This window comes from Pogona vitticeps, chromosome 2, assembly GCF_051106095.1.
Source record: "Pogona vitticeps strain Pit_001003342236 chromosome 2, PviZW2.1, whole genome shotgun sequence".
In the NCBI taxonomy this organism is placed as follows: domain Eukaryota; kingdom Metazoa; phylum Chordata; class Lepidosauria; order Squamata; family Agamidae; genus Pogona; species Pogona vitticeps.
The window spans coordinates 31,320,702-31,345,928 of NC_135784.1; the positions used below are offsets into that span (position 1 = coordinate 31,320,702).

At 46.0% G+C, this 25,227-nt stretch overlaps 1 protein-coding gene and 1 long non-coding RNA gene across 4 annotated transcripts in view; one reads left to right on the forward strand and one right to left on the reverse strand.

Annotated features, from left to right (window-relative positions):
* The window catches only part of PPP1R18 (protein phosphatase 1 regulatory subunit 18), a 48,101-nt gene extending 24,360 nt beyond the window's left edge, over positions 1-23,741 (reverse strand). Inside the window, exons 1-3 of one of the 3 annotated variants that reach the window (XR_013542744.1) lie at positions 22,147-23,741; positions 18,975-20,678; positions 16,009-16,216 (exon numbers count right to left, since the gene is read on the reverse strand). Coding sequence is in view for 2 of the 3 variants with exons in the window: in XM_020812291.3 (XP_020667950.3) it covers positions 18,975-20,636 (1,662 nt within the window). In the remaining variant the exon portion in view is untranslated. The remainder of the gene's footprint in view (positions 1-16,008; positions 16,217-18,974; positions 20,679-22,146) is intronic. The other 2 variants (XM_020812291.3, XM_078388746.1) reach the window with 2 other exon arrangements.
* On the forward strand, positions 4,696-15,775 carry LOC144587604 (uncharacterized). The gene is made up of 2 exons (XR_013542763.1): positions 4,696-6,842; positions 12,866-15,775. It is a non-coding gene; the product is annotated as an uncharacterized LOC144587604 (long non-coding RNA).
* Positions 23,742-25,227: the final 1,486 nt, after the last annotated feature.

Sequence of the window (25,227 nt, forward strand, 5' to 3'; positions counted from 1 at the left end):
GAAGCTAAACAAAATCGTGCCCTAATACCTCAAGCCAGGCCAACCTTGCTGGGGAGGATAAGCAGCCATCTGCTGGGATGGATAAATAAGATTAATAATTACATGCCATCAAGTCACTTTTGATGTATGGCAATCCTTTTTGCAGGATTTTCTAGATAAACAGTACATAGAAGTGGTTTACCATTCCTTTCTTCCGGGGGTGCCCTGGGACAGTGCAACTTGCCCAAGGCTACGCAGGCTGCCATTTTTCCCAGGAGGCACAGATGGTTAAACAGAATCTCCCTATTCAGAGGCAGTATGGTCACTGACTACCACAACATCACAGCCGGCCTGCTGCCTTCACACCCTGCTTGTGAGCTCTGCGTAGATTTTCTTGTTGGCCACTATACAAAACCGTTATGCTGGACTTAATGGGTCAGGCATCATAGAACAAGATGCTGTTGGTCCACCAGATGCTGTTGGAATTCAGGCGGAACTAACCCTGCCAACATAACCAGTGGTGTGGGATCATGGAAGCTGCATTCCAGCAAACTGGAGGGCCACACTACTGGAATAGGAATCTTTTTAGTCTTATAGCAATAGCAGAAGAATGTTTAGTTTTGCCATTTTGTTGTTGTGATCTGAGATATAGGAATGCACCATGTACATATCGTCTGGGCAATACAGTAGTACCTCAGTTTATGAATGTAATGTGTTCTCCGGGACGTTACGCAATGCGAAAAATTGGTAAACCGAAACGCGGTTTGCCATAAGAACAGGGGTAGCGCTATAAACTTCCAGGCACAGTGGATCCTGGGGAAACTTCCTCCCTACTGCGGAAAAAATTCGTAACCCGAGGCATTATTTTCAATGGAATTCCGTTCATAAACCGAAAATTAGGTTAACTGAGGCTTTCGTAACCCGAGGTACTGCTGCACTTGGCTTAATTTCTATGGGTTATGTTGCTGTTCATGACACAGGAACATTACAAAATTCCTAGTACAAAAATTGGCAGCTCCAGCCTATCAAGCCTCCATCAAATGTCAGGGAGCAAGACTGTCCCAGCGTGAATCAAGAGCAACCTGCAGGCCAACCACAGGCTTAGATTTTATTATTCTAACATGAGTCAGTGGGTCAGTGTGGTGTAATGGTTAGTGTTGGACTGGGACTTCAGGAAATCCAGGTTCTAATCAGTAAATCTATTGGGTAACTTTGGGCCAATCTTTCTGTCTAGGTCCGACCTACTTCACAGGGTTCTTGTAGAGCGAAAGCCACTGTGTCCTACTGTAAGCCCTTTAGAAAAAGAAGAATAACCATTCTACTAGTCCTCAAGCCTTCACTGGCTCCTAATGTTCCTAAGAAAGGGCAACAGATCCTTCTTAATCCTCCCAGAGCTGAGACTGCAGGGAAACCAGCAGGATCAGGTTGAAATCAATGCCAGGAATGTTTCTCAACTATGGCCCGAGGCAGCTACAGAAGGTTTTGGGTGGGAGGTTTCTTAAGGGCATCTGCTGGGAAGAGGCAAAGGGTTAAAGAGGCCGGCCACAGTAACTGTGGAAACATCATAAACACTGACCTCAGTATTTTATAATGACTTCCTTTGGAAAAACACAACAGGCGGCTCCAGCCAGCCGAAGGTCCTGTTCCACTGCTCTCACTTCTGCTACCCTCAGGCTTCCATGACTGAGACAGGGAATGCTTGGATCCTTCAACCCTCTGTTTTCTGCCAGCCACACAGAAGCCATTGACAGATTGTGCCTCCTTCGCGTCTGTGCTTACCCACAACTCCCCCCCCCCCGAGTTACCAGTTCCAGATACAGAGGGAAGCTTCACCGAAAAAGGACAGAGACCACAAAAAAAACTATTTACAAATGGACACATAATATGAGCATTCAGGGCTCCACGGCTCCATGTCTCTTCGTGGTAACTGCCTAGCTAGCATCGCACTGCTTTGCACTGCTTTGTTAAGTGAGAGTTGAACTGGACATGAGGATTGCCTTGAGCCTCTGCGTGCCTTATTTTTTCTTTAAAAATGAGTAACTGGAGGGAAGAGGAGCTGAGCCAGATTGGGACTGGGTATGTACATTCCCGCTTGTTTTCTTTTCCTGCACGAGAACAAGGATGTGCAACTTCTTTCTTCTCCCCCAGGAGATGGCAAGATATTTTTCTGTCGGTATCAGCAAGCGGTCTCATGGTTGCAAGGACAATTTTGCACAAATGGCATGAGTTAAGCAATTTTCATGATTTGAGCAAACAGCATAAAATCGAGAGCTGCCGCCTTTTCAATGTCATTTTTAAATTTAAAAGCATCCCCTGTATCGCTTTTACCTTTCTGGCCTGTTAGTCGGTCCTTCTGTGCTTGCTGCACTGTTCTGTTTCACAACGAGAGGACACACTAGTTTTGCACACAGACATTTTGCACAAATTCTGGAAACTTCAAGAAACACTCCTGGTCTTGTGCTCATGCTGGAGATAAGCAGTCTTGCAGATTTCTCAACAGGCTGTCTCAGTCTCCAGGGCCAAACAACACCACACCATGAAAGGCCAAACGATGTGACAAATGCAACATTTGGTTCTCAAGCTGCAGTTCGGTGACTAAATTACACAGAGAAGTTGGGTTCTGGCCACCTCTTTTGTGAAAGCCTTCTTCGGTATCATTTTCAGTAGATTATTGAAGGAGGATGGCTTGAAACTAGAGCCGTATTTGGGCATTCAAAACAGGATGAATATGAATGTGTGACCAAGGAGAGAATTCTAGTCCCATCCCTCAATCTGTTCCGGTCTCCACCTGAAGGAGAGTTTAAGGAGACAGACTGCTGCATGCAAGAAGCAACTATGACATTTCAGGCTCCCCGAACATGTGAAAGAATGCACCAATAACTTTCCTCTTCAGACAGCAGCTTTCCCCCAGAGATGAGGATGAGCAGGCTATGGACCAGACCTTTCCCCAACTGTCACTTTCAATTTCATAATTTTCCGAGCAGAGTTTGAAAGGACCCTTCTCAGAGACCCCCAAAAAGGTCTTCTTATGGATCTCCAAAAAGTTAAATAAATGGGTTGTAGATCAACTGAAGCCTGAACTATCCACTACAGAACCTAAAACAATTGAACTAAGACTAATGCACTTTCGTCATATGTTGAGATACAGGGCTCGTCAGAAAAGACAATGAAACTAGGAAAAGCTGAAGACAGTAGAAAAAGAGGAAGAACTAACATGAGATGGATTGACCCTGCTAAAGAAGCCATAGCCCTCTGTCTCCAAGACCTAAGTAGATCCTTGATAGGAGGACCTTTTGAGACTCATAGGGTCATCATAAGTCAGAAATGACTTAAGCGTAAAAATAATCTGTCCTGTGACACTTGTCATTGGCTGTAGTTCCTTTGTGCAGCAAACCATATTAGTTGCTAGACAATTTATCAAATATCAATTAAACTTTTAAGTGTCATGATCCGGCAGTTGTCTTTTTACAAGCTGCATCCAAGAAGAAATTCCCCCCAGATGTGATTCCTCTTGTTCCTATAGCACTACAATCCATCAAGCTCTATTTGTTGAACTTCAGCCCTCCAGCTAGCTTGTACAAGCACCAAAGCTCTCTGTGTCTGGACTTGGATAATCCTGTAAATTCATCCTCCTTCCTCAATCTTCATTGCTTTCTGTTTAATAGGCAGCTTCTTCTCTTTTTTTAACACAGAGGGATTAATCTGAAGTAGCACTATTTACAGTGTTGTGACAAAAGAACTGAATTGCACCCCACACAAAACCAGTGATACATACTGTACACAACCACCTTGCCATCAGCTGCCACAGATGTGGGTGGTTAAAATCAATGATTTTTTAAATCATATTGATTTAAATCACAATTTAAATGTTTTAAAAATGAATTTTCAAAATTACCTTGTCAAAAAATTCCTATTTTAAAAAATTTAAATCAAATCTAGCCAGCCACAGATAGCTTTTCTTAAAGCTATTATATATTGAAATGATCATTTGGAGATAGGCTTTGTGCCACTGCCCTCAAAACAACATACAGTGGTGCCTCGCTTAACGAGCGTACCGTTTAACGACGAATCCGCATAGCGACACATTTTTTGCTATTGCTAATGCAAACCCATTGCGACGTTTAGATAAGCTAAACATCGCATTGCGATGATCAGCAAGCATTTCGCTTACCGATCTTCGCATTGCAATGTTTAGAAAACAGCTGATCGGCGGTTCCAAAATGGCCACCGGGTACAGAAAATGGCCGCCTGCAGCGTTTTCGCGCCCTGCCCTCGCTTACTGGGCAGTGAAAATGGCGGCAGGATGGGGGAATCTTCGCTTATCGGTGAGTTTTTCCCCAACAGGAACGCATTAAACGGAGTTTAATGCATTCCTATGGGGTTTTCCCCCCCGCATAGGGACGAATCCGGATAGCGATGTTAATCCTGGAACGGATTACTTTGCTGAATGAGACTGTCTAGTTCAGGGAGTAGGCCACATGCATCCAGTGTCGTTTTTGACAACCCTATGTTTTTCTTGTACCACTGTTGCTAAAGTCACACTGAAACAAGATCATCACTCATGGTAAAATCTCAAGCTCATTCACTTTTTACTCCCTCCTATCTGTTGTCCTTTCTCCTTCCTTTAATGCACCACAGAGGGCCTTCACATTTGTTCTTGCTGAAATTCCATGATAAAATAGCAGCATTCATTTCAATGGCGGTGCAACTCATGGGGCTTTTGAACAGGAGACAGTCAATGCAGCCCCCAAATCCTGGGAAGCTGCCTATCCCTAAACTAGTTCAGTACAATGCTTCCATTGGAAGTGAGACAGATGGCTTCTGCTAAAGTATTGAAGGTATACTGCATCTGTATGGGGATGTTCTGGTTGACAATCATAGCTAATAACATGGATGGAGTTATTTTACATATATTTGCATCACTTTTTTTTCAAGCCACCTAAGTCAGTAGTCATCACTACATCTTGGATAGGTGGATGTGAAATCCATACTTGTTATATTAGGAGGTGTTTTTCTTCTTCTACTGAACCTACTACAGTCAATGTGTTCTCAAAGGCTCTACACCCTAATTAGAAAATAATGGAATGTTCCAAAGACCTGTCTGAGTTCTGACTCCTGTCCTTTGAAGATGCCAGCCACAGAGACTGGTGAAACGTTAGGAAGAAAAACCTCAAGAACACCGCCAAACAGCCCAGAAAACCCACAACAACTACTACAGTCAGTTAGCCTAACTGAGTTATCCAGAATTCTAAAAGGAAGAATTTGTCTCCAATCACTGTCTTCACACTGTTCAGTGGTTTTATAGACCTGTCACGCTACATTGCTGTCACTTTAAGTTCATATGCGGATTGCAAATGCACACATCATTTCACCAAGGGTGAGTCCTGAAGATCACCTAATGTGGATTAATTACCCTTTAATGGTCATTTATACACAGCCAGGATGGGCAGTTCCCACCCTTTTATTACATGCTGTTTGGGGATGAAGTGAGGATTCCAATCTATTAGTGACTGTGAGTATATAGCCAGGGGCTGATTATTTGTGGACTAAATAATGCGGAAATGTGGTGAAAGTGTCTTGCTCCGGATCACTAACTGCTGTTTCTTCTACACCCTAATTAGAAAAGAATGGAATGAGCATGTGTTGCAAAGACCTGTGTTCATGCCTTGCAGACAATACAGCAAAGATTCTTGTTTGCTTACTTTATCAGATACGTAACAGAAATAGCTCCCACCTCAATAAATTAAGAAGCGTCCACTTTGATGGTACATTTTCTTTTTCATTTTTAAACCTATTGTTCTGATAACTGCATGTTGGCAAGCTACAGAATGCATAGAAATTTAGCAGGCTGAACTTTTCCTGACATGGAAAATAAGTGGAAAGGAAAGGTTCACGCACTAGATCTCTGTGTGCCAAACTGCTGTTAAAGATACATTTTCAAACAAGTGGCAAGCCTGCCAAAAAAGAGAGAGAGAGAGAAGTTAACCTTTAAAGTACTACAGGATGTCTTGGCATAAAACTAATGATGCTGCCAACGCGCTCATGAATATCTCAATCTCCTAGTTTGACCACAGGCATTTATTTTTCATCCAGAACACTTCTTGTCTTGTAGCTGGGTCTTTAAGAATCATGTGATCTATGGCAATTACTAAGCAATAGCATATGTATCTATGTTGTTAAAAGCTTAGCCTGCTAATTCCTAAGTGGCCGTTCAAGGCACTAGAGCTGACTAGACCATTTCTTTTTCCTGATCCGTTGACAGTACGAGAAAGACATCATGGCAGCAGAATCTTCCTTTCACTATATTATCTTCCACCCTCCCAAACAAACTGTAGCCAGGTATTCAAACACCTATCAAACACCTATCCCCATTCTTCTCTACTAGAGTCCTGAAATTATATGGGAGGGCATGAGAATGTTTGGGAATGTGAGTTCTGATGTCCCCAGTGTTGCAAAAGGCCCTGGGGGAATCTGTCTTTGTTAGCAACAGTGAGGAATTCCAGCACTCCCAAATGTTGTCATCACTCCCTGGCATCCTTTCTGTGCTCACTCAGCAGCCCATTGGCTAGCTGTAGAGCTGGCAGGAAGCTTGCCAGGAGGAGACAAAAGGAATCTGACAGGCAGCCAAAACCACAGGGCCCAGGAAAAGAAAACAACAACAATCCCAGAAGCGAGAAATAGAGAGACAGGGTGTGGGAAACTGTGCCTTGTCTGAGTTCCCGGTTTACATCGGTCGAAGAGGCAGCTGGAAAAAAGGAGAATGTTTGCCCCCACACACACCGGAGAGGACAGAAGGATGGACTTAATCTTATATGCACCTGCCTGGGAGAAGAAAGGTCCACCAAATTCAGTGGGGCTTATTTGTAAGTTGATATGCACAGAATTGAAGGTGAACAGTGAGTGACTGGAAAAGAAAGAGACTGGGAGTAAACCCCACTGAGCTTTCCTTTTGAGCTTACGTGCACAGGTCTGCACACAAGTACCGTAGATAATATCTGAAAAGGAAGGATATAAAAGAGGAAAATCTGGTTTTCATATCCAGGAATTACCAAAATCTTTTTTCTCTTCAGTATAAAAAGTGTGTAGAGGGGGAGTGAGGGAGAGGCAAGAGAAACCTAATTGTTTTAAAAAGAGGCCGGTCTGTGTAACAGAGGGTGGATGATGTGGATGGGAGCAGGAAATAAACTCTCTAACCTCCCTTCCTCCCTGGAAGAGACCCTAATGTTGGGAAAGTGTGAAGGCAAGAGAAGAGGACGACAGAGGACGAGATGTCTGGACAGTGTCATTGAAGCAACCAACATGAATTTGACCCAAATCTGGGAGGCAGTGGCAGACAGGAGGGCCTGGCGTGCTCTGGTCCATGGGGTCACGAAGAGTTGGACATGACTTAACGACTAAACAACAATGACAACAACCTCCCTTCCAAAATTCAGTGGCAGGTAAATCCTACTGGCCTAAGTTGGACTCGGTTAATATCTGGCAGCAAACCAGATGGTAGTGATTCCCAAATCATATGTTATGATTAAAATAGTCAGCAATGATAGCCTGCTATCTGAGTGGGAGGTGTGCCCCTATCGTTTGGACCGCCACAGGAGAAGACATTTCTGAACAGGCACTACTTAGAAATAGCTTCCAATTTACTTACTTTTTGAGCACCCATACAGACACTTGGTATTATTATACTGTATTCGCGAAGGCTTTCACGGCCGGGATCTAATGGTTGTTGTGGGTATTTCGGGCTCTTTGGCCGTGTTCTGAAGGTTGTACTTCCTAACGTTTCGCCAGTCTCTGTGGCCGGCATCTTCAGAGGACAGAGTGCTGTCCTCTGAAGATGCCGGCCACAGAGACTGGCGAAACGTTAGGAAGTACAACATTCAGAACATGGCAAAGAGCCCAAAAAACCCACTACAACCACTTGGTATTGTTACTCTGAAACAAGAACTTTACTAGAACTAATAAAAAAGATAACCCTATAAGAGACACCTCTAAGTGGGATCATGAGGGATTCATGCGGATGACTTGCCAGCCATTAGTGTCAGGGGCTATGATACCAAAGTAACATTGTTGGTACATTTTAATCTCAAGGACAGGGTGTAGTGGGTGTCTTGAGAAACAGAGAGAAGGCAGGCAGCCAAGCAACAAGGAAGAAAAATATGAAAACAAGAAAAAGATTAAATGGACAAACAGGGAGGAGAAACTGGAAAATATCAAAGGAAATATTAAGCAAAAATTTTATGTGTGGGCCAAGTTTCAAGCTATGATTAAAGATTGTTTCCAGATCTAGAAAGAAGGATGACTACATAAAGACTAAGAGTGAATCTTTATACAGTGGTGCCTTGCATTACGACATTAATTCGTTCCAGTGAAATTGCTGTAGAACGAAAACGTCGTAAAGCGAAAATTAAAAAGCCATTGAAACGCATTAAAACCTGGTTAATGCGTTCCAATCGGCTAAGAACTCACAGTCCTGCGAAGATCCTCCATAGGGGCGGCCATTTTCGGGTGCCTGTGCAGCGAAAAATGGCTTCTTAACACAGCCGGGAGCCATTTTGAGCAGCCGGCGGCCATTTTGAAAACCCGTCGATCAGCTGTTTTGAGCGTCGGGAAGCGAAAATCGGTTCCTGAAACAGGGAACTGATCATCGCGCAGCGAAATTCCCCCATTCAAAACATCATTTTGCGATCGCAAAAACCTTGTCATAATGCAGATTCATCATTAAATGGAGCGCCCATCTTATGAGGCACCACTGTACATTAATGACATTTGGCAGCTGCATCTTCACCCACCTGCAATGCCATGCTGTGTCTGTTAACCCTTTTCTATGGCACACGATTTGTCAAATCACTACCACCAGCCATGAAGGGGGCATACTGTTTTGTCACTTTGCAAACTATCTGAGGCAGGACACAATTCCACCACAGGTGCAAAAACTCAACAAAGTGTTCCTCCTTCCCTTTCTTTCCCCTTGAAAGGAAGCAGGAGAAGCCACATTTCTGTCAACACCATATGGAAAAATAATTACGCACTCAGGGTACAATGGGAGGCAATGACACACCCAACATGGCCTCATGGTGCAGTGGTTAAACTACTGTGCTGCAGCCGAAACTGTGCTCACCACCCGGGGTTCAATCCCAGGTAGCACAAGGCTGACTCTGCTTTCTATCCTTTTGAAGTTGGCAGAATGAGTACCCAGCTTGTGGGGTGGGGGAGGGGGCAATGTGTAGCCTAAATGTGTAGCCTGCGTAATTAACTTGGAAACTGCCCCGAGAGTGCTTTAAATGTTATGGGGCGGTATATAAGCAGTACACTTTGCTTTTTACCATTTCCCCTAGGTCAATTCCCCATAATATTCTGTCACCTCTGAATTTTCATGGCTGGCTAGAGAGCTCACTGAGTTAAGTATGTGGCTGCGGAGTGAAGGGTTGAGAGTTCAATTCCCTAATCTGCCTCCTGGGAGAAGAGCCAGCCCGGGTGGCCTTGGGCAAGCTGCACAGTCCCAGAGGTCCCCCCCAGAAAAAGGGGAATGGGAAACCACTTCTGAGTACCCCAGAACAACCTTGAAAAGGGTCACCATAAATTAGAACTGACTTCACAGCACATGGTGATGATGAGGTTAATGAATGTTCAGATCACCATGCACAAACTGTCTTCTGAAGTCCCACAGGACTCCATCATTTTGTCTACACTTTCGCCAGTACACCTGGATATCTATACCATACCATCTTTCTTCCCTGACTTCCCCCACAAAAAAACAAGATTTGCCCCCGCCCCACCCCAGGTTGAGCTGCATTATTAGCCTTCTCCTTTCTGACTGGGGCTTTCGCCCAGGGGAGAAAAACAGGGGCCACAAAGGCATTTTCACAGATTTCCTTCCCCTACCCGGGAGGAGAAAATAAATAAATAAATAAATCAAGGCCACAGCATTCGGCTGATGTCAGCCGGCCTTGCTTTCTCTCAGAGGCCCTTATGTCAGTTCTGGGCCCAAGCCAGACAGCCATAGCTCAGACCAAAGAATGCAGCAAGGAGGGGTGGCGTGAGGGGGGAGCGGGGGACTCCAGGCAGGCCTTAGCCGCTTGAAGCAAGCCACAAGATAAAAAGAGCTATTTATGAAGTAAGAAAAGAATACAGAAGACTCTAGCAAGGGTTCAAAAGGCAGGACTGGAATTCGCCCCTGAGGGGTGTCAGAAACAAGCTGGAATGGAAAGGACTGATGGAGGGTGGAGGGGGTGGCAGGGGAGGAAGAGGAGGGCAAAACACACAGAGACCCTAATCTGGAGGTCTTGTACCAATTTAATGGTGAAAAGATAGGATCTGTGCCTACATGTGCCCTTTGTTGGTATACACCAATAATACACCTCCCAGCCAAGGCTTAATCATTCACTCTGTTTTCTTTGAACTCCGGAAAATATTGCCTGCCTTATCTGAGAGGCCTCGTGTGCCTAATATTTCAAAATTCTGTTTTCTGGTGTGAGTAATATTTTAAAACACTCAAACACCACACGACAATAAAACCAGTGCTGAGTTTTCCAATCACCAGATTCTGTCTCCCATCCCAGATGAACCCAAGTGATACAGGACCAGAAATACTACCTCTTGTTCAACTCATGAGCAAAACCTTGTACTGTACAGTACCAGGGACTGTAAAACACACAAACGCCAAGAGGATTACTATTAAGTTGTAAAGGCAAACAAGAAGAACTGTAAGAAAAGGAAAAAGGTGATATATCCTGAGAATAACAGGTCAATCACTTATCTAGCATTTCCTGTTTCAGAGAGTGCACACACTGAGGAATGGGCATAGCCTTTAATTCCCTAGTAAGCTAATTTGTGTGGTTCTCCTTTTGCAGGGTGCCCGCCTAGATGAGTGGCATGGATTAACATTCTATCCAGATCATTTCACACATTACGCAGAGGAAGCTTGGTTGTATGTGTTAACGGGGAGGGTGCAGCCACTCCTGACTCTGTAAATGAGCCTACATAATGAATTCCTGCACTTTAATCCATATGCTTACCATATTCATATGTTAAGTTTTTTTTTAAATGAATGTAAAACAGCAAACGTATATTCTAAAAGAGAACTAGTGAGAAACATGTTAAATTAGTCTCTGGTGACTAAGTCCGGATGCTTCAGATGAAAAACAGGGGGGAAAAAGAGAGAGAGAACACAACCAATAGTAGACTTTTCCTGCCATCCCCATGTACTGCAATCTCAATTTAAAAAATATTGGGAACAGAGTCACGTTTTCATTTTTCCCTCCAGAAGAAATCAGGTATTTTTAAAGGTGCTTGACCAGCAAGACTTCACAGGCAAAGCCTCCTCCATCCTGCAAACACATTGGTGGGAAACACATTATTCCCTGATGCATTTCAACCTCTGAGGCAACTGTTGTGATGCACAGAAGGGCTGTCACTGCAAAACTTAACTGTCTAAAGGAATTGACATTGATTGCTTTTGAGTCACTGTCTGAAATTGAGACCACTAATTAAAAACCGGCCAACACAAACGACTGTATCCAGTGTACAGTAAAAACATTTGTCTGCTAATTTCTGCAAATCAAGTGGTAGTTACGATCCAGGGGTAGTGCATGAGGTGTTCTTTCTTCCTGGTTGGTTAACTCATATTCACAAGAAAATCTGGTGCAAGTCCTGCATCCAAAAGTAAAATCTGTGCCTAAGGCTGCCAGGTTCTGAAAACCTTAGATATACCACATAAAACTTCACCAGCTGTATTTGTTTCCAGTTGCTTACTGGGGCATAGCAAAGAGTTTCAGAAGAAAATTAGTTTGAACTTTATGGCTTATAGCAAAAGTTTTAACTATGTTGATACAAGAAGCAATGGGTTGTTCTAAAAGAAATACGTTTGCTATGATATTTGACCATCCTGGTGTATAACTTACAGTCTAGCCAAGAGTCTAGTGTTAAGAAAGAATGTGGAGATGCAGAATGGTTTCCAAAAACCAAAGGTGTCATTTTTTTCTCCCATTTTTCTCCTTACTGATAAAATTTCTATGCAGAACACACCATACAGAAAATGAAGCCAGATTTAGAGGAAGGGCTAAAAATTGGTGAAAGAAACACCAATAATTTAAGATATTCAGGTGATAACACCTTATAGGAAGAAAACAGCCATGGTGTAAAACAACTACAGTGGTGCCTCGTTTAACGACGTTAATTCATTCCAGCGAAATTGCTGTAGAGCAAAAACGTAGTAAAGCGAAATTTAAAAGCCCACTGAAATGCACTGAAAACCTTTCAATGCGTTCCAATGCGCTGAAAACTCATCCTCCAGCAAAGATCCTCCATAGAGGCGGCCATTTTCCATGCCTGCGCAGCGAGGAATCAGTCCCTAAGCACAGCGGGGAGCCATTTTCTTCAGCCAATGGCCATTTTGAAACCTGATGATCAGCTGTTTTTGATCATTGTAAAGAGAAAATCGGTTCCTGAAGCAGGGAACCGATCATCATTAAATGAAAAAACTCCATTGGAATCATCGTTTTGTGATCGCAAAAACCATCACAAAAACCTCACCGTCAAGCAGATTCGTTGTTAAACAGGGTAATCGTAAAGTGATGCACGACTGTACTAAAAAAACTTAAAGAAGAAAATGCAAAAGCAGGTTTACAGTTTACCATTAAGAAGACAAAATCACCAGCACAGAAGAAGCAGAAAAGTTTAATGTTGGCAATGTAGAAATCACTATTGTTAAAGATTTTCTGTACTTCAGTTCAATCACTAATCCACATGGGGACTGTAGCAAAGAAATCAGAGGAAGGCTGGTACTCAGAAGGGCCAGTACGAAGAAACTAGAAATTATTTTCTGCTGTAAATATTTGTTGTAGGAGATCAAAGCAATTATCATCCACACTATTGTTTTCCCATTTACTAGGTATAAATGTGAATTCTGGATAATGAAGAAGGCTGAAAGGGAAGAAAAATTAACTTATTTGAAATGTGGAGTTGGAAGAAGATTTTGATACATACCATGGACCACCACAAAAGTACAAATAAATAGGTCTGGATGAGCCTCAACTGTCACTAAGAGCTAAAATACACTGAGGATGTCGTATTTTGAACACATCATGAGAAGACAAGATTCACTGAAAAATACAATAAGAACTAGTATATGTTGAAGGAAATAGAAAAAGAAGATGAACCTGAGATGGATTCACTCAATAAAGAAAGGCACAGCCGAAAGTTTGTAAGACCTGAACAGGACTCCTAATTACGGTAACTATTCAAGGTCTTTATAGGGTTGCCATATTCTGGAAGCTTCAGAAATGCATAACGTGCTATTTCCATCACACATCACTTCTTGTGCTAGAACAGAAAACCTATGTCTGGCAGAATTATTACTATCTCTGTCATTATTGCAGGTAAAGTATTGTACTTTTCGCATAATGTTGTGATATTGACTAAAATATCAGCTAGTTCACAGAAGCCTATATGAGAAGGGAAAATGCTCTCCGATGCACCTGGGGGGAGGCAATGGAAGAAAGCATGTTGCTTTTTTCCTACTCATGGCACTTTGGATCCCTGATATCGTTTCTCTCTGTTTTGGGATAACAGCATCTAAAACCGAGGTCTCCAAGTCAGTAAGTTCATCAACAGGGTCTGTCGCTGCAGAAGAATTGGCAGCTCTTAAAAACAAAATAAAATTACCAATTTTCCTTGAGAAGCCAAGAATGCTAGTTCAATCTAAACCCAGTTTAACATGTCATGGTGTAATATATACAGTTTCAAAGTCTTGGTTCCAAAGCTCTTAAAAAATGCTGATACTAAGGGTTTGGTGATCACTTAAAAAAGAACTAAATCCTGCTTTTCATGAATGATAATTAAATGCCCCAAAGCATCCCCCACCCATAACACTTGTACTAAGCAAAGTGATTAGCGATATAAGGCTCTCCCTCCCCCTATTCCTTACTTGCTGGTCTGCACATTACAGAAATATTGTGCAAAGCCTGTAAGAGGCTCACAATAGAAATGCAACGGGGAAAGGGCATAGTTGATAAGCCAGGAGGAGGAGGTGGAGGTGGCGGAGAAATCTATGCATACATTGGTTGGAAACTGGATAGTGTTTCTTCAGATGCTGGCTGCACAAAATGCCGTCGGCGCTCCACAACAAAGGAGGAGCCGGGATGCCTCTCACATAGCTACTGACTTTGCTAAATAACCCTCTTATGATTAACAGAAAAGACTGGCTAATATGTACATCCGGTAACCCAAGAAAATGGTGCAGTCCAGCCGGGATGAAAAAAGGCTTTTGTGGGATAAGACTTAGGACTCTTCTGTAATTGCTTTCTCTTCCGGCGAAGAGATAGCTAGATGACCTCAAGACCAGGCCCATTATAAATGCTCCATCACACATGCCCCACTTGATCTTAGCCAAAAGGCCGAGAAGCGACAAAAGCTCCCGCTCATGCAGTGAACCCAGGGCGCCATTCATGAGCAGCGCATTCCAGACAGCCTTGGCTCTCAGCCAGAGCTTGGAAAAAACATCTAGCCCATCGGTTATGCCGGCTAAGGGATTCTGGGACTTGTAGTTCAGAGAAGCAACTTCTTCTGAGCTCTGTTGCAGCCTCTTGTGGTGATACGGTAGAGATCAAGAAGCCTCTTTGAGGTGCCATTCTGGCATGCAGGCTGTGTGGGGATTTCCTGAAGTGCTTACTTTCTGTGGGAGCATCACCTTATCCCTCACGCTGTTGCCATGCAAGCCTATGCACAGTGAAGACATTTTGCTCTAAAGGTACCTCTTCCCGTCTGAAGATGCTGATCAAGCACAGAACAAAGGACATGGAAGAGGAAGTTACTGCTGTTGCCTCAGTTGGGGGGAGCCAGCTCTAGATGATATTCCCCTCAGCAAGTAAAGATCTCTTCTTAAAGGTCTAGTATCTTCTTTATTCACCACAGCTTAGAATCCAAGCTACAGAGGTGGCAGATAGAGGAGTCTATAGGTCCAGAGAGGTTTATTCCTATTGAAGGAAACTGACTTCCCCCAAAGACCTAAGAAAAGCTGTGCTGGATCACACAACTATATGAAACACCCTAAAGGCCTATCTAGTCCCGTATTCTGTACCCAATGAGGCCACCCAAATGTTCCTGGGCCAAATATGAATGTGGCAGCACTCTCCTATGTATGTTCCCCAGGTACTGATACTCAGAGACACACCGCCTTTGATACTGGGATTGACATGTGACCATTAAATAGCCATTCACAGCCTTAACCTCCATTCATTTGTCTCTTCTAATCCATTGTCCTGTGGTTGCCATTTTTTTAAAGTCAGTTTATTCACTGTGTGAACAAGTATTCCCTTTTGCCTGTCCCAACTCTTCCCAAAATTTTATTTTATTGGATGGCCCCAATTTCTTCTACTGTGAGAGAAGGAGAGAGAAAAATCCCCCTAACTATCAATTTCTGCTCCATCTTCTGATGTGAGAGACCAAAGCAAGGATACGGCACCTTTTTGCTTTATTAGGCAATCAAGATCCACCTTACTCCTTTTTCTTTCTTTTCTACAGCTTGTTCGTGATCTTATATTTCACATACAGCAGCAACAGTATCAGGAAGCCCCAGAGAGATATCGTACTAAGGCCTACAGCACCCTCTGCTCACCGATCAGCCTAAACTTTATAGTACATTTCCAGCAATTTTGAGTTCTGCCAGGAAGAACTGCAGCAGATTCCTCTCTAGTTTCAACATGTCTTGTCTTGCTCCATTTACAGTAAGCCAGCAAGTTGCTGCCGCCACTGCTGTTGCCGCTATGGTCATTTCCTTCGTTCCAGGTTCAGCCCATACTCTTCCTTTCTCTGCAACTCTTCCCCTTCTTTCTACAAATTCCCCTTCAGGCTGTTTCTGAACCCTTGCCTTCCACTGACCTCTACTGTGCCAAAAAGGTTCACTTTGATCAGCCTCCTTTCAATGTCTAACTGTCTTAAGGCACACCCACACCCCGCACCCTCCCATTTCTTCGGAGAAGATCCATCACGGGCCCACAATGAGTGAACTCAAAAGACCCTGATAAGTCTACATACCAGATGTTTGATGTCAGGGAAGCCTCAAGTGTCTGATATCCGGAAATCTTAACCAACCAACCAATATCTTTGGGGAAGGCTGTCATCTGAAATGAGAAGTGGGCCTAATCCTGCCCCTCTCACTCTTTCTCTCCCCCAAGTCTCCAACTCCTTCTATTCCCCTCCATCAGTAGAAAACATGAACCTGGAAGCCAAAAGTGGAAGGCAGCTGGAGAAGGGAACAAAATGAAGTGGGGAGAGAGAGGGTGGAGAGTGTAGCTAAGCACTCCTTCTTTGACTGTCCTTTTCTCTAGCTATACCACCCTCTTTCATTTCATACATGCTCAGTGCAAAGAACGGGACTTCTAGATACAGGTTTTCCACCAGGTGTCTGGTTTGGGAATAAAGACTATAATAATGTGCCCTCAAGTCAATTGTGACTTACAGCAACCCTTTCCAGAGTTTTCTAGGTAGAGAGTACTCAGAAGTGGTTTAACATTCCCTCCTTCTGGGGGTGTCGTGGGGACTACGCAGCTCGGGCAAGGCCACACCAGTTGGTTCTACTCACAGGAGGCACAGTGGGGGAATCGAACTCCCAGACTGTGGTTCCACAACCAGATATCTAACTCACAGTGAGCTATCTAGCCAGCAGATTGGGAATAAAATGTATGAAAATCTGTGCTGGAATTCTAGATTAAAATTATAGGCATGTGCAGGGGTGGATAGATCTACCTTTCTTAATAGGTCATAACTTTTAAAGCAGGAAATCATAAGACCACTTTTTAATTTTTCCTAAACAGTATGTCTCTTAGTCCTATCCACTTATTTCATTATGTAGATCTATCTGTCAATCTATCCCTATTTGTGAATGCTTACGGTAAAATAACTCTAGAGAGCGGAATGCACTGGAGGAAGGCATTTACAGGTCAAAGGATGTCCCATTCATGTCTCATTCCTTAACAGGAGGACCTTTTGTCCCTTTGGCAGCCAGGAGCTTTCGAGTGATCACAGCCAACTCCTGATGAAATTACAGACGAGCAAGGAATTGCATGTTAAGTACAACCCTGATATTGATCGCCCCCCTTTGAACTTGACGGACGATCTGCCCTTTTGGATGTGGGCTTGTAAAACCCCAGCCAACACAACAGGGGATCTGGCTTGTAACTGAGGCTCCTGGGAGCCGTCTATAAATATCACGAATGGCTTATGGCCATGGTTGCACGTGAGGCTTAGAAGCCACTGTGCAAAACCCAAAGCAATTGAAAATGAATGTGAATGTAACTACCACCACCCAAAAAGACATAAAACAATGCTGCTAACAAGGTATGCATTACATTTCCGTAACGTCTTTTGTCCTGTGTTAGCATGCAGTCACCGACCGACCAACAGCGCGAAAGAGGAAAGTGCTTTTTTAATGTCTTGTGTGAGAAGGCTCAAAGCCCTTACCAGCTGCAGGCTGAATGTCAAAAGTCAAGCGGAACTCGTTAGAAAATAAAAATAAAATCTGAAATTCAGCATTGCAGAGCCTTGCTTGTTGTTCTCAAGACAGAGCAGGGATCCACTGAGCACAGCTGAAGGTTGAAGGTGAGGAGGAAACAGAGAAGAGGAATGGAGGGGAAAGATAAAGAAAGATGGGCTGGGGACAAAAAGCAATGGTGGACAGACGGAGGACTAAGGGGGACTTCCAAACAAGGCTTCCCATAAATAGAACTTTATTGGGGATCCAGACACTGTCTTCCATTTGCACTGTCTTCTTTCCAATTTTCCCCAACAATGCCTTGTTTTCTTATTACAGAAACATCTGTTAACAGTAGTATTGCATCTCAACCATCTGGAAGCACCTTGAGGATGTTTTGTACGCTAACTGTTAATTGGTATTCCGCCCACAAAGCAACAAGTAAAATTACTTCGCCTCCAGTTATCTTTGAGAACCAGTTACTTTTTGGAATTACCACTCCCAGATATCCCGGCCGGCACAATTACAAACTGTCCAGGCTGGAGGCTTCTGGAAGGTGCAGTCCAAAAAGAAAAAAAAATAAAGTATGCTTTCTAAACTCTGACCTTTGAAGCAACATAAACATCTCAGAGCATTCTTTGACAAATACGAGGCAGGGTGGAGGGAAGCAGGAAAAGAGGAAGACCAAATGCATGATGGACTGACTCCCTAACGGAAGCCACAGGCTTGAGTTTGCCAAAGCTGAGCAAGCCTGTTAAGGACAGGACATCTCAGAGATCCCTCATTCATAGGTTCACTTTAAGTCAGAGGTGGCTTGATGTCACATAACAGCAGCATCCTGACTAGCATAAAAAGATGGTGAATACCAAGAGGAGGTGACTAAATGGACAAGAGAGGAGGTGTCTTCTGGCAAAAGTGATATACTTGATCCTGATAGATACAGGTTCAAATTTCGTCAAGTCACAAACATGCAGAATGGCCAGGAGCAAATTGTATTTCCTTGGCCTTGTTTGCCCAACCGCAAAATGGGGCAAACGACTATGTAATTTACAAAGACAAAGACAGTAAAACCTATTTCATACTTTATAAAAGCACGGTGTGTATGGTGGGGGGGGAGGGGAGATAAGCTGCAGGAAGAAGTTTTCATCATGAAAGAGGATCGAGGTTCTCGTCGCTCTTCTGGAATCTCACACCGTTTAGGCAAAAAGAACGTCACGTTTAGCCCTGCCAGTGCAATTCCTTATATGAATATATTTCCAGTTGTGTTGGAAGTGATGAACAAAAAGGGTAAAGGAAGCAAAAACAGGGCAGCGGGGGGGGGGGGGGAGAGAACAGGAAAAGGAACAAAAGAGAAATGAGCTTGCAAAGGACGGCAGTGACCGAAAGAACAAAGTCAAGAAAATGAAGAAGCAGACGATGACCGAAGGGACTATGAGACAAAGCTGAAGGCAGATATAGTGATGGAAGCAGACGAACGAACGGCAAAACGCCAAATGCACAGAGAGGTGTGCCAGACAACAGGTGCACATACCTTCTTCCGATGGGGATCGTTCTTGGCCAGGCAAGATCGCTGCAGGGAGAGGTATCCCCCAATCACCTGGATCTCCTCAGCCGTGGGGTAGCGCTTCTTCACCGGTGCCACGGCGGTGGGAGTGTCGCTCTCGAAGCCATTTTCTACTGCCATAACAGGTGCCACGGGGACCTTGCGAGGATTGATCGTGATGGTGTTGCCGCTGCGACGCTGCACTGCTGGGTGGGGGGACGAGGCTCGGGCCAAGCCCCCCACCCGGACATCCTCCTTGGTGGTGCCTCCGCTCCCGCCCCGTCTCATGGCCTCAGCCTCAAGAGGATCCTCGGCGGGGACGTCTGGCAGAAGTGGCTCTCGGCTGGGTGTCGAGCAGGAAGTGGGGGCCGGGGGCTGCTTGACAGCGGGAGCAGCAGCAGCAGCAGGAGGAGGAGGAGGGCTGGCTTCCTGCTTGGGTTCTGGGAGTGGGGGAGGAGAGGACGAGGTCCGTCGCGGCACAACCATGAAAGAGTTCCGCGAGTGGAGGCGGAGGTTGGCCAAAGCTTTGCCCTGGACATCATCTTCAGCCACCGGAGCCGGGGCTGCTGATGGCCGGAATTCAAAGCTAGCCTCCGAATCACTGCTGGCATCCGCTTTGGGCCCCCTCTCCGGAGAGGCCGTCTCCCTGCCCCGTGTTTTCCCGGCTGGCGAACGCCTTGGAGGGCTGTCTGGCCAGGCGTCCCCGCTAGTAGATTTGGTTTCAAACTGGCTGCGATAAGATGCTACGGTGTACGGCACTGGGGAGGTTAGACCCGGAAGGTCGCGGGGAGGACTGGGCGTGCCATCACGGTATGACCTGGTGGAAGGATTGGCATCCACGGGCATGCTGCCAGGCTTCCTGGTCACGTAGGTGCTTTCGGTAAGGTTCTCAGTACTGAGGGACCTCACCGGGCGCGGGGGTACCTGCCGCCCGCCATCCTCCTGGCTGAACCGACTCAGCAGTTTGCTCACTCGCCCTTGACGCGGTTCCGGCAGCGACCCCCGGTACTCGGTCCGGCCGACGGAATTGAGGTCCTCCACGCTACGGCTCAAAGCCGACTTGACAATGAAGACCTCCCCGGCGCGGATCTCGGTCACGCTGCCGCCCCGTCGTGCCAACAGCTCATTCAGGGATTCCACGCTACCTGACTTGCTTTCCCCTAAGTGCCGATCCCCAGCGAGTTGTGCCGGCGGCGCCCCCGGCACTGTCTCGATAATAATAACATTGTCAGCACGCAGGGTGCGAACCCCTGGAATTTGCCCGTACAGATCCACGATCTGCTTGGCTTTCACGCTGGCAAGATCATTCTCCGACTCCTTGTAGCGCCGTTTTTCTAGTTGAATGAAAGGGTTTTGGTGGATTGGGCCAATCTTTTCCTGTAGCACCGAACTCTCCAGCGCCCCCTCTGGGCAGGGTGGTGTGGCTGCAGGGGCCGTGGCCGTGGCCGTCTCTGGCCCTCCTGGCTCCGAGAAAGAGGTGCTGGAGCCCTGCTTGGCCCGGCGTCTCTCGATGATCTCCCGTTTCCAGGCCGGCATCTTGGCCATGCGGTCTTGCTGCTCCCGCTCTCTGCGGCGAGTTTCCTCCTCTTCTTTGCGCCGGCGCTCCAGCAACTGGAGCTTCCATTCGGGCAGGACAGGAGCGGAAGACATGGTTGATCCGGGGAGTGGGGCAGCAGGGAACCAGAGGAAAACCTGGGAAAGAACGAGGAGCGTTTATAACGAAAAAAAGAAGGTTCAGCAATGAGAAGGGCACGAAGGAGAGAATAAGAAAGGAAGGACGGGATAAGGGCAAAAGGAGAGAAAGAAAAAGAAGAGCAAAAAAGTGGACAGAGAGGAATAAAGAAAGGGAGGAAAGGCAGAAGGCGGGTGGGGAAAGTCCTCGAAAAACAAGCCGGGAAGGAGGAGGAAAGAGAAGGGAACGTCAGGGCAAAGCCAGGGAAGAGAGACCGGATGATAGGAAATAAATGGAGAGAAAAAAGGTGTGGAGGGAAGAAGGCTAGGAACAGAAGGGAGACAGGATAGATGACAAGAAAACAAGATGGGGAAAAAAAGAGGGTCTGGGGTGGAGAAGATGCAGGGAAGGAGAAAGCGGGAAAGACAGGGGTGAGGCAGAGCCAGAAAGAGGGAAAGATAACCGTAAGCGAAGATTGTCAGGTAGGAGGGGCTGAAAAAGCAGACTGAGCAAGTAGAGAGAGAGAGAGAGAGAGAGAGAGAGAGATGGAAAGCCCTCCTCTGGCGCTCCATCTATGACTTGATTCATCCCCATCCCTCCAGTCCATTCACCCTTCCCCTGCCCAACTCACACCCTCCCTCCCTCCCTTCCCTTGGGGAGGTGACCGTTTCACACCTAGCGCTTCACACAAGGGACCCAGGCGCGCCACGGAAAGGGCTCCCAGCTGTGGCCTGAAGAGGAGTCCTCTTCCTCCTGCTTTGAGCACCTTTGTGGGGCAAACTGGTGAGAGGGTGAAAAAGGAGACAGGGAAAACGAAGACCATGCCCTCTCCTTCGTTCTTTCTTTCTTTTTTCTCTCTTGCAGAAATACTTCTAAATCTTTATCGGTGACCGAATGAAGAAAACCAGTACATACTACTGTATATCAGGAATGAAAGACCAACTAATGTAAACAGCAAAAGGCAAGAGAGAGCACTGACTACTGAGATGAGAATCCACCCAGGCTACCTAATCTAGATTAAAACATGGAGGTCTGGCTCCTCTACACCTAGAGAGGGCGTCAGATGCCGAAGGGCAAGGAGACCGTAGGAAAGGCAGCAAATTTCACCCCTTGCTTGTAGAGATCCAGCTATGCAGTTGGTACACCCCTTCCCAGTAAGTGCCTATTTGGCCCAAGAGGTGGAAAAATTGCTTTACTCTGCACGCCAGGCTGCCAAGTGGTTGGGGTTTAGAAGGTCACATAGAGCCCCATGTAGCATGTCACTCGTTACGAGGATTAAGATGTCATTACACGGAATAAATACCACCATAAGGCAAAATACCACTGTTTTTAAACGGTAGGCTGGAACATCATTAAAGAAACAAACAAAAAAACAAAAAAACAAAAACCTTGAGTGATTTTGGGGGGATGACAGAAAAGGAAAAAGGGTGAGGTGAAAATAGTTTTTTTTTTAATGGAAGAAAATTAAGATCAGTGCAAATACTTTACCAGAAGTCTCCGCCTTTCAGAATTTCAAACAATCCCAGGAGTTCCAAAGCCACCAGAAGACGCAGCAGTGATGGAAAGATGCTAGATGCACTTTGGTACCCAACGCCACCTTCTGAAGTTCTTAACTGGGTCAAAAGCCAGGATTCCAGACAGAGGAAACAAAAGGCAGCGAGGTAGTGGGGAAATCTCGGTTCTCCACAATCCAGCGGGAAGCCAGGATTCCCAGGGAATGCTGCAGCCAGAGAGGCGGATTTGCATAGAACCCTCTTAAAATCCGGAGAATTTCAAGAACGGTCAGGTATTCCAAGAATTCACGTGCCCAAGTCAGGAAAAAAGAGAGTGGTTAATTAAAAAGGAAGAGGGGTGGAAAATCAACGGTGGAGTGCTCCAAGATGCCAGGCGTCCTCCGAGGCTGAACCAAGAAGATCAGAAGAACCGATGGGTGAATGTATGATATGTATCCCAATAAACCGGCGAGAATCGAAACTCCCGAGGATTGGAAGGGTCTGAAATCCAGAGAGAGAGAGAGAGAGAGGGTAGCGAAGGCAAACCCCAGGCGCCCGAGATATCAAAAGCCTCCCTTTCTCTGCAACTTCCAGCGGGGAAACGCTCCTGAGCGCCTTCAAAGCCAAGAGCAGGAGCCGAGAACGGCAGAGGAAGAAGGGCTGTACACACACACACACAAAAACACACACCAAAAAAACCCGAGACACCAGCTCGGGAAGCAACGCCTTTTTAGGATTCCCCCCTCCCCCCCCAAAAAAAGGCCCGCTAGGAAATCCCCCGATCTTTCAGGATCAGGAAGGAAAGAAAGAAGAAAGAAGGGGACCTTACTCCACTTTTCACGCCAGCTTGGTGTCGGCGATGACCGCCAGGCGGCAAGGGGCTAAAAAACCCTTCCCTCGGCCCATGTTTGCAGGAAGCGTGGTCGGCCGGCTGAAGCTGGCCCCGGCTCGGTCACGTTTGCCCGGGGAAGCGGACGGGCGGGGGTGGGGGGAGATTCCAGCAAGCCTCGGCGATCGCGGCTCCTTCCTCTCTCGATCCCCGAGCCAAGAGGGAAGGGAGGGAATCCAGGCGGCGGATCTGAGTCAGGGGTGGGTTACGCGGCGCGGGATCAGGCTGGATGGCGGAAAAAAAGGGGGTTTGGCTATTCCGTATATCCCTCTGGTTCGTCTTTTTCAATCCTTCTCGCTTCGTCCGCTGCTTCTTGTTCTCCCACCCCCACCCCCGAGAAGTTTTCGCGGGTTCGAAGCCAAGGAGGGAGGATGAGAAGCGGAGGGAGAGAGAAAAAAATCTGGATCAGTCCCTTAACACATCCGCTTCTTTTAATCCTCTGCCGAGCTCCACCTCCGCCCCATTGCTCAAATCCTTTAACCCAGGAAAGGAGCGGCGCGGGGGGGGGGGGAGAGAAAGAAAAAGAAAGAGAGGCTAGGAGATCAGAGGGGAAGAGAGACGGAGGAAGAAAAAAAGGGGGGGAGGGAAGGAGGAGAGAAGAAAGATTTGGAGGGGGAGAGAAAGAAGGGAAGAAAGCCAGCGAGGAGGAAGAGGAAGGGGAAGATGGGGGGGGGGTCTTTGTGTATAAACAGGAGGGGAGGACAATGAAAAGGGGCGGGGCTTGTCTGGCTGGCAGGCAGCAGACTAGGGGCGGGGGGAGGGGGTGGGAGCCCGGCGGGGTGTGTGTGTGTTGTGTGCGGATCCGTCGAGGGAGGGAGGCGAGGTCTCGTCACAAATCTTGGATTTCGGAGGTTGCCTTTCTAAGAACTCCACGGCTCCGTTGCTTCGTCGGCAGCTCCGGAGCATCAGGCCTGATCCACGGGGCTCACTGACCGACAGACATCTGAATTTACAGCTGTTTCCTGCAGTGCTCGTTTAACCGCCCTAGAAGAGAACGGAGTATAGAGAATAGGATAAATCAGGGCCCCTGCAAAGCCAAGAATGCAAATTTTCCCCTTTTAACCCTCTGTATGCAGTGGTATGTGTTTTGTAGGTGTGTGTGCATCGCACCTAAATAATATAGTACAGTATATACTATTATGTATAGTATATATGCATCCAGAATTGCTGGACAACTCAGTGGTTTGGGTCTCTTGGGAGTTCAGTTTCCCACTGGGCCTCCTTGTCAGGGACTGGGATTGATGATCTTGGGCCTCCAGATGTTTTTGGACTACAACTCCCAGAAGCCTTCACCACCACCTCTGCTGGCCAGGGTTTCTGGGAGTTGAAGTCTAAGAACATCTGGAGGCCCAAGGTTGGGGACCACTGATCTATAGGGCCCCTTTCAGCTCTGCAGTTCTAAGGTTGTTACTGTTCGGTTGTATAGATAAGTAGTATATCTGCACAAACTCCAGTTACCGTGTACAAATGTGAAAGCTGGACTACAAAGAAAGCTGGCGTGGGGAAACATGATTCATATGAAATGTGGTGTTAAGGGACAGCTTTATGGATACCATGGACAACCAGATAGAGAAATACGTAAGTGGGTGCTGGATCAAATCAAGACGGAACTCTCTCTACAACCATAATTACTAAACTGAGGGCACTGGATTTTGAGTGTGCTGTGAGAAGGCTAGAAAAAAAATAATTCTGAGAAAAGCTGAAAGCAGCAGAAAAAGAGGAAGACCAGCGTGGAGGTGGACTCGCTCAATAAAGGAAGTCACGCCCTTGAGTTTGCAAGACCTGAGCAGAGCTGTCGATGACTGGGGGCCTTTCAGAAGACATAAGTTCATACGGTCACCTTAATTTAGAAGCAAATTTACGGCACATAATCATATATAGATAGCATATATATGTACACATATTCCACTGTCTGTATGACTGAGACATCTGGCTGCAGAGCCAGAGGCTGGAGGTTTGATTTCCCATGGTGCCTCCAAGGAAGAAAGCCACCCTGTGTAGCCTTGGGCAACCTGCACGGTCCCAAGGCAACCCAAGAAGAAGGGATGGCAAGAAATTTCTGAGTATTCTCGAAGGCTTTCATGGCCGGGATCTGATGGTTGTTGTGGTTTTTTCGGGCTCTTTGGCCGTGTTCTGAAAGTTGTTCTTCCTGACATTTCGCTATCCTCTGTGGCCATGGGCATCTTC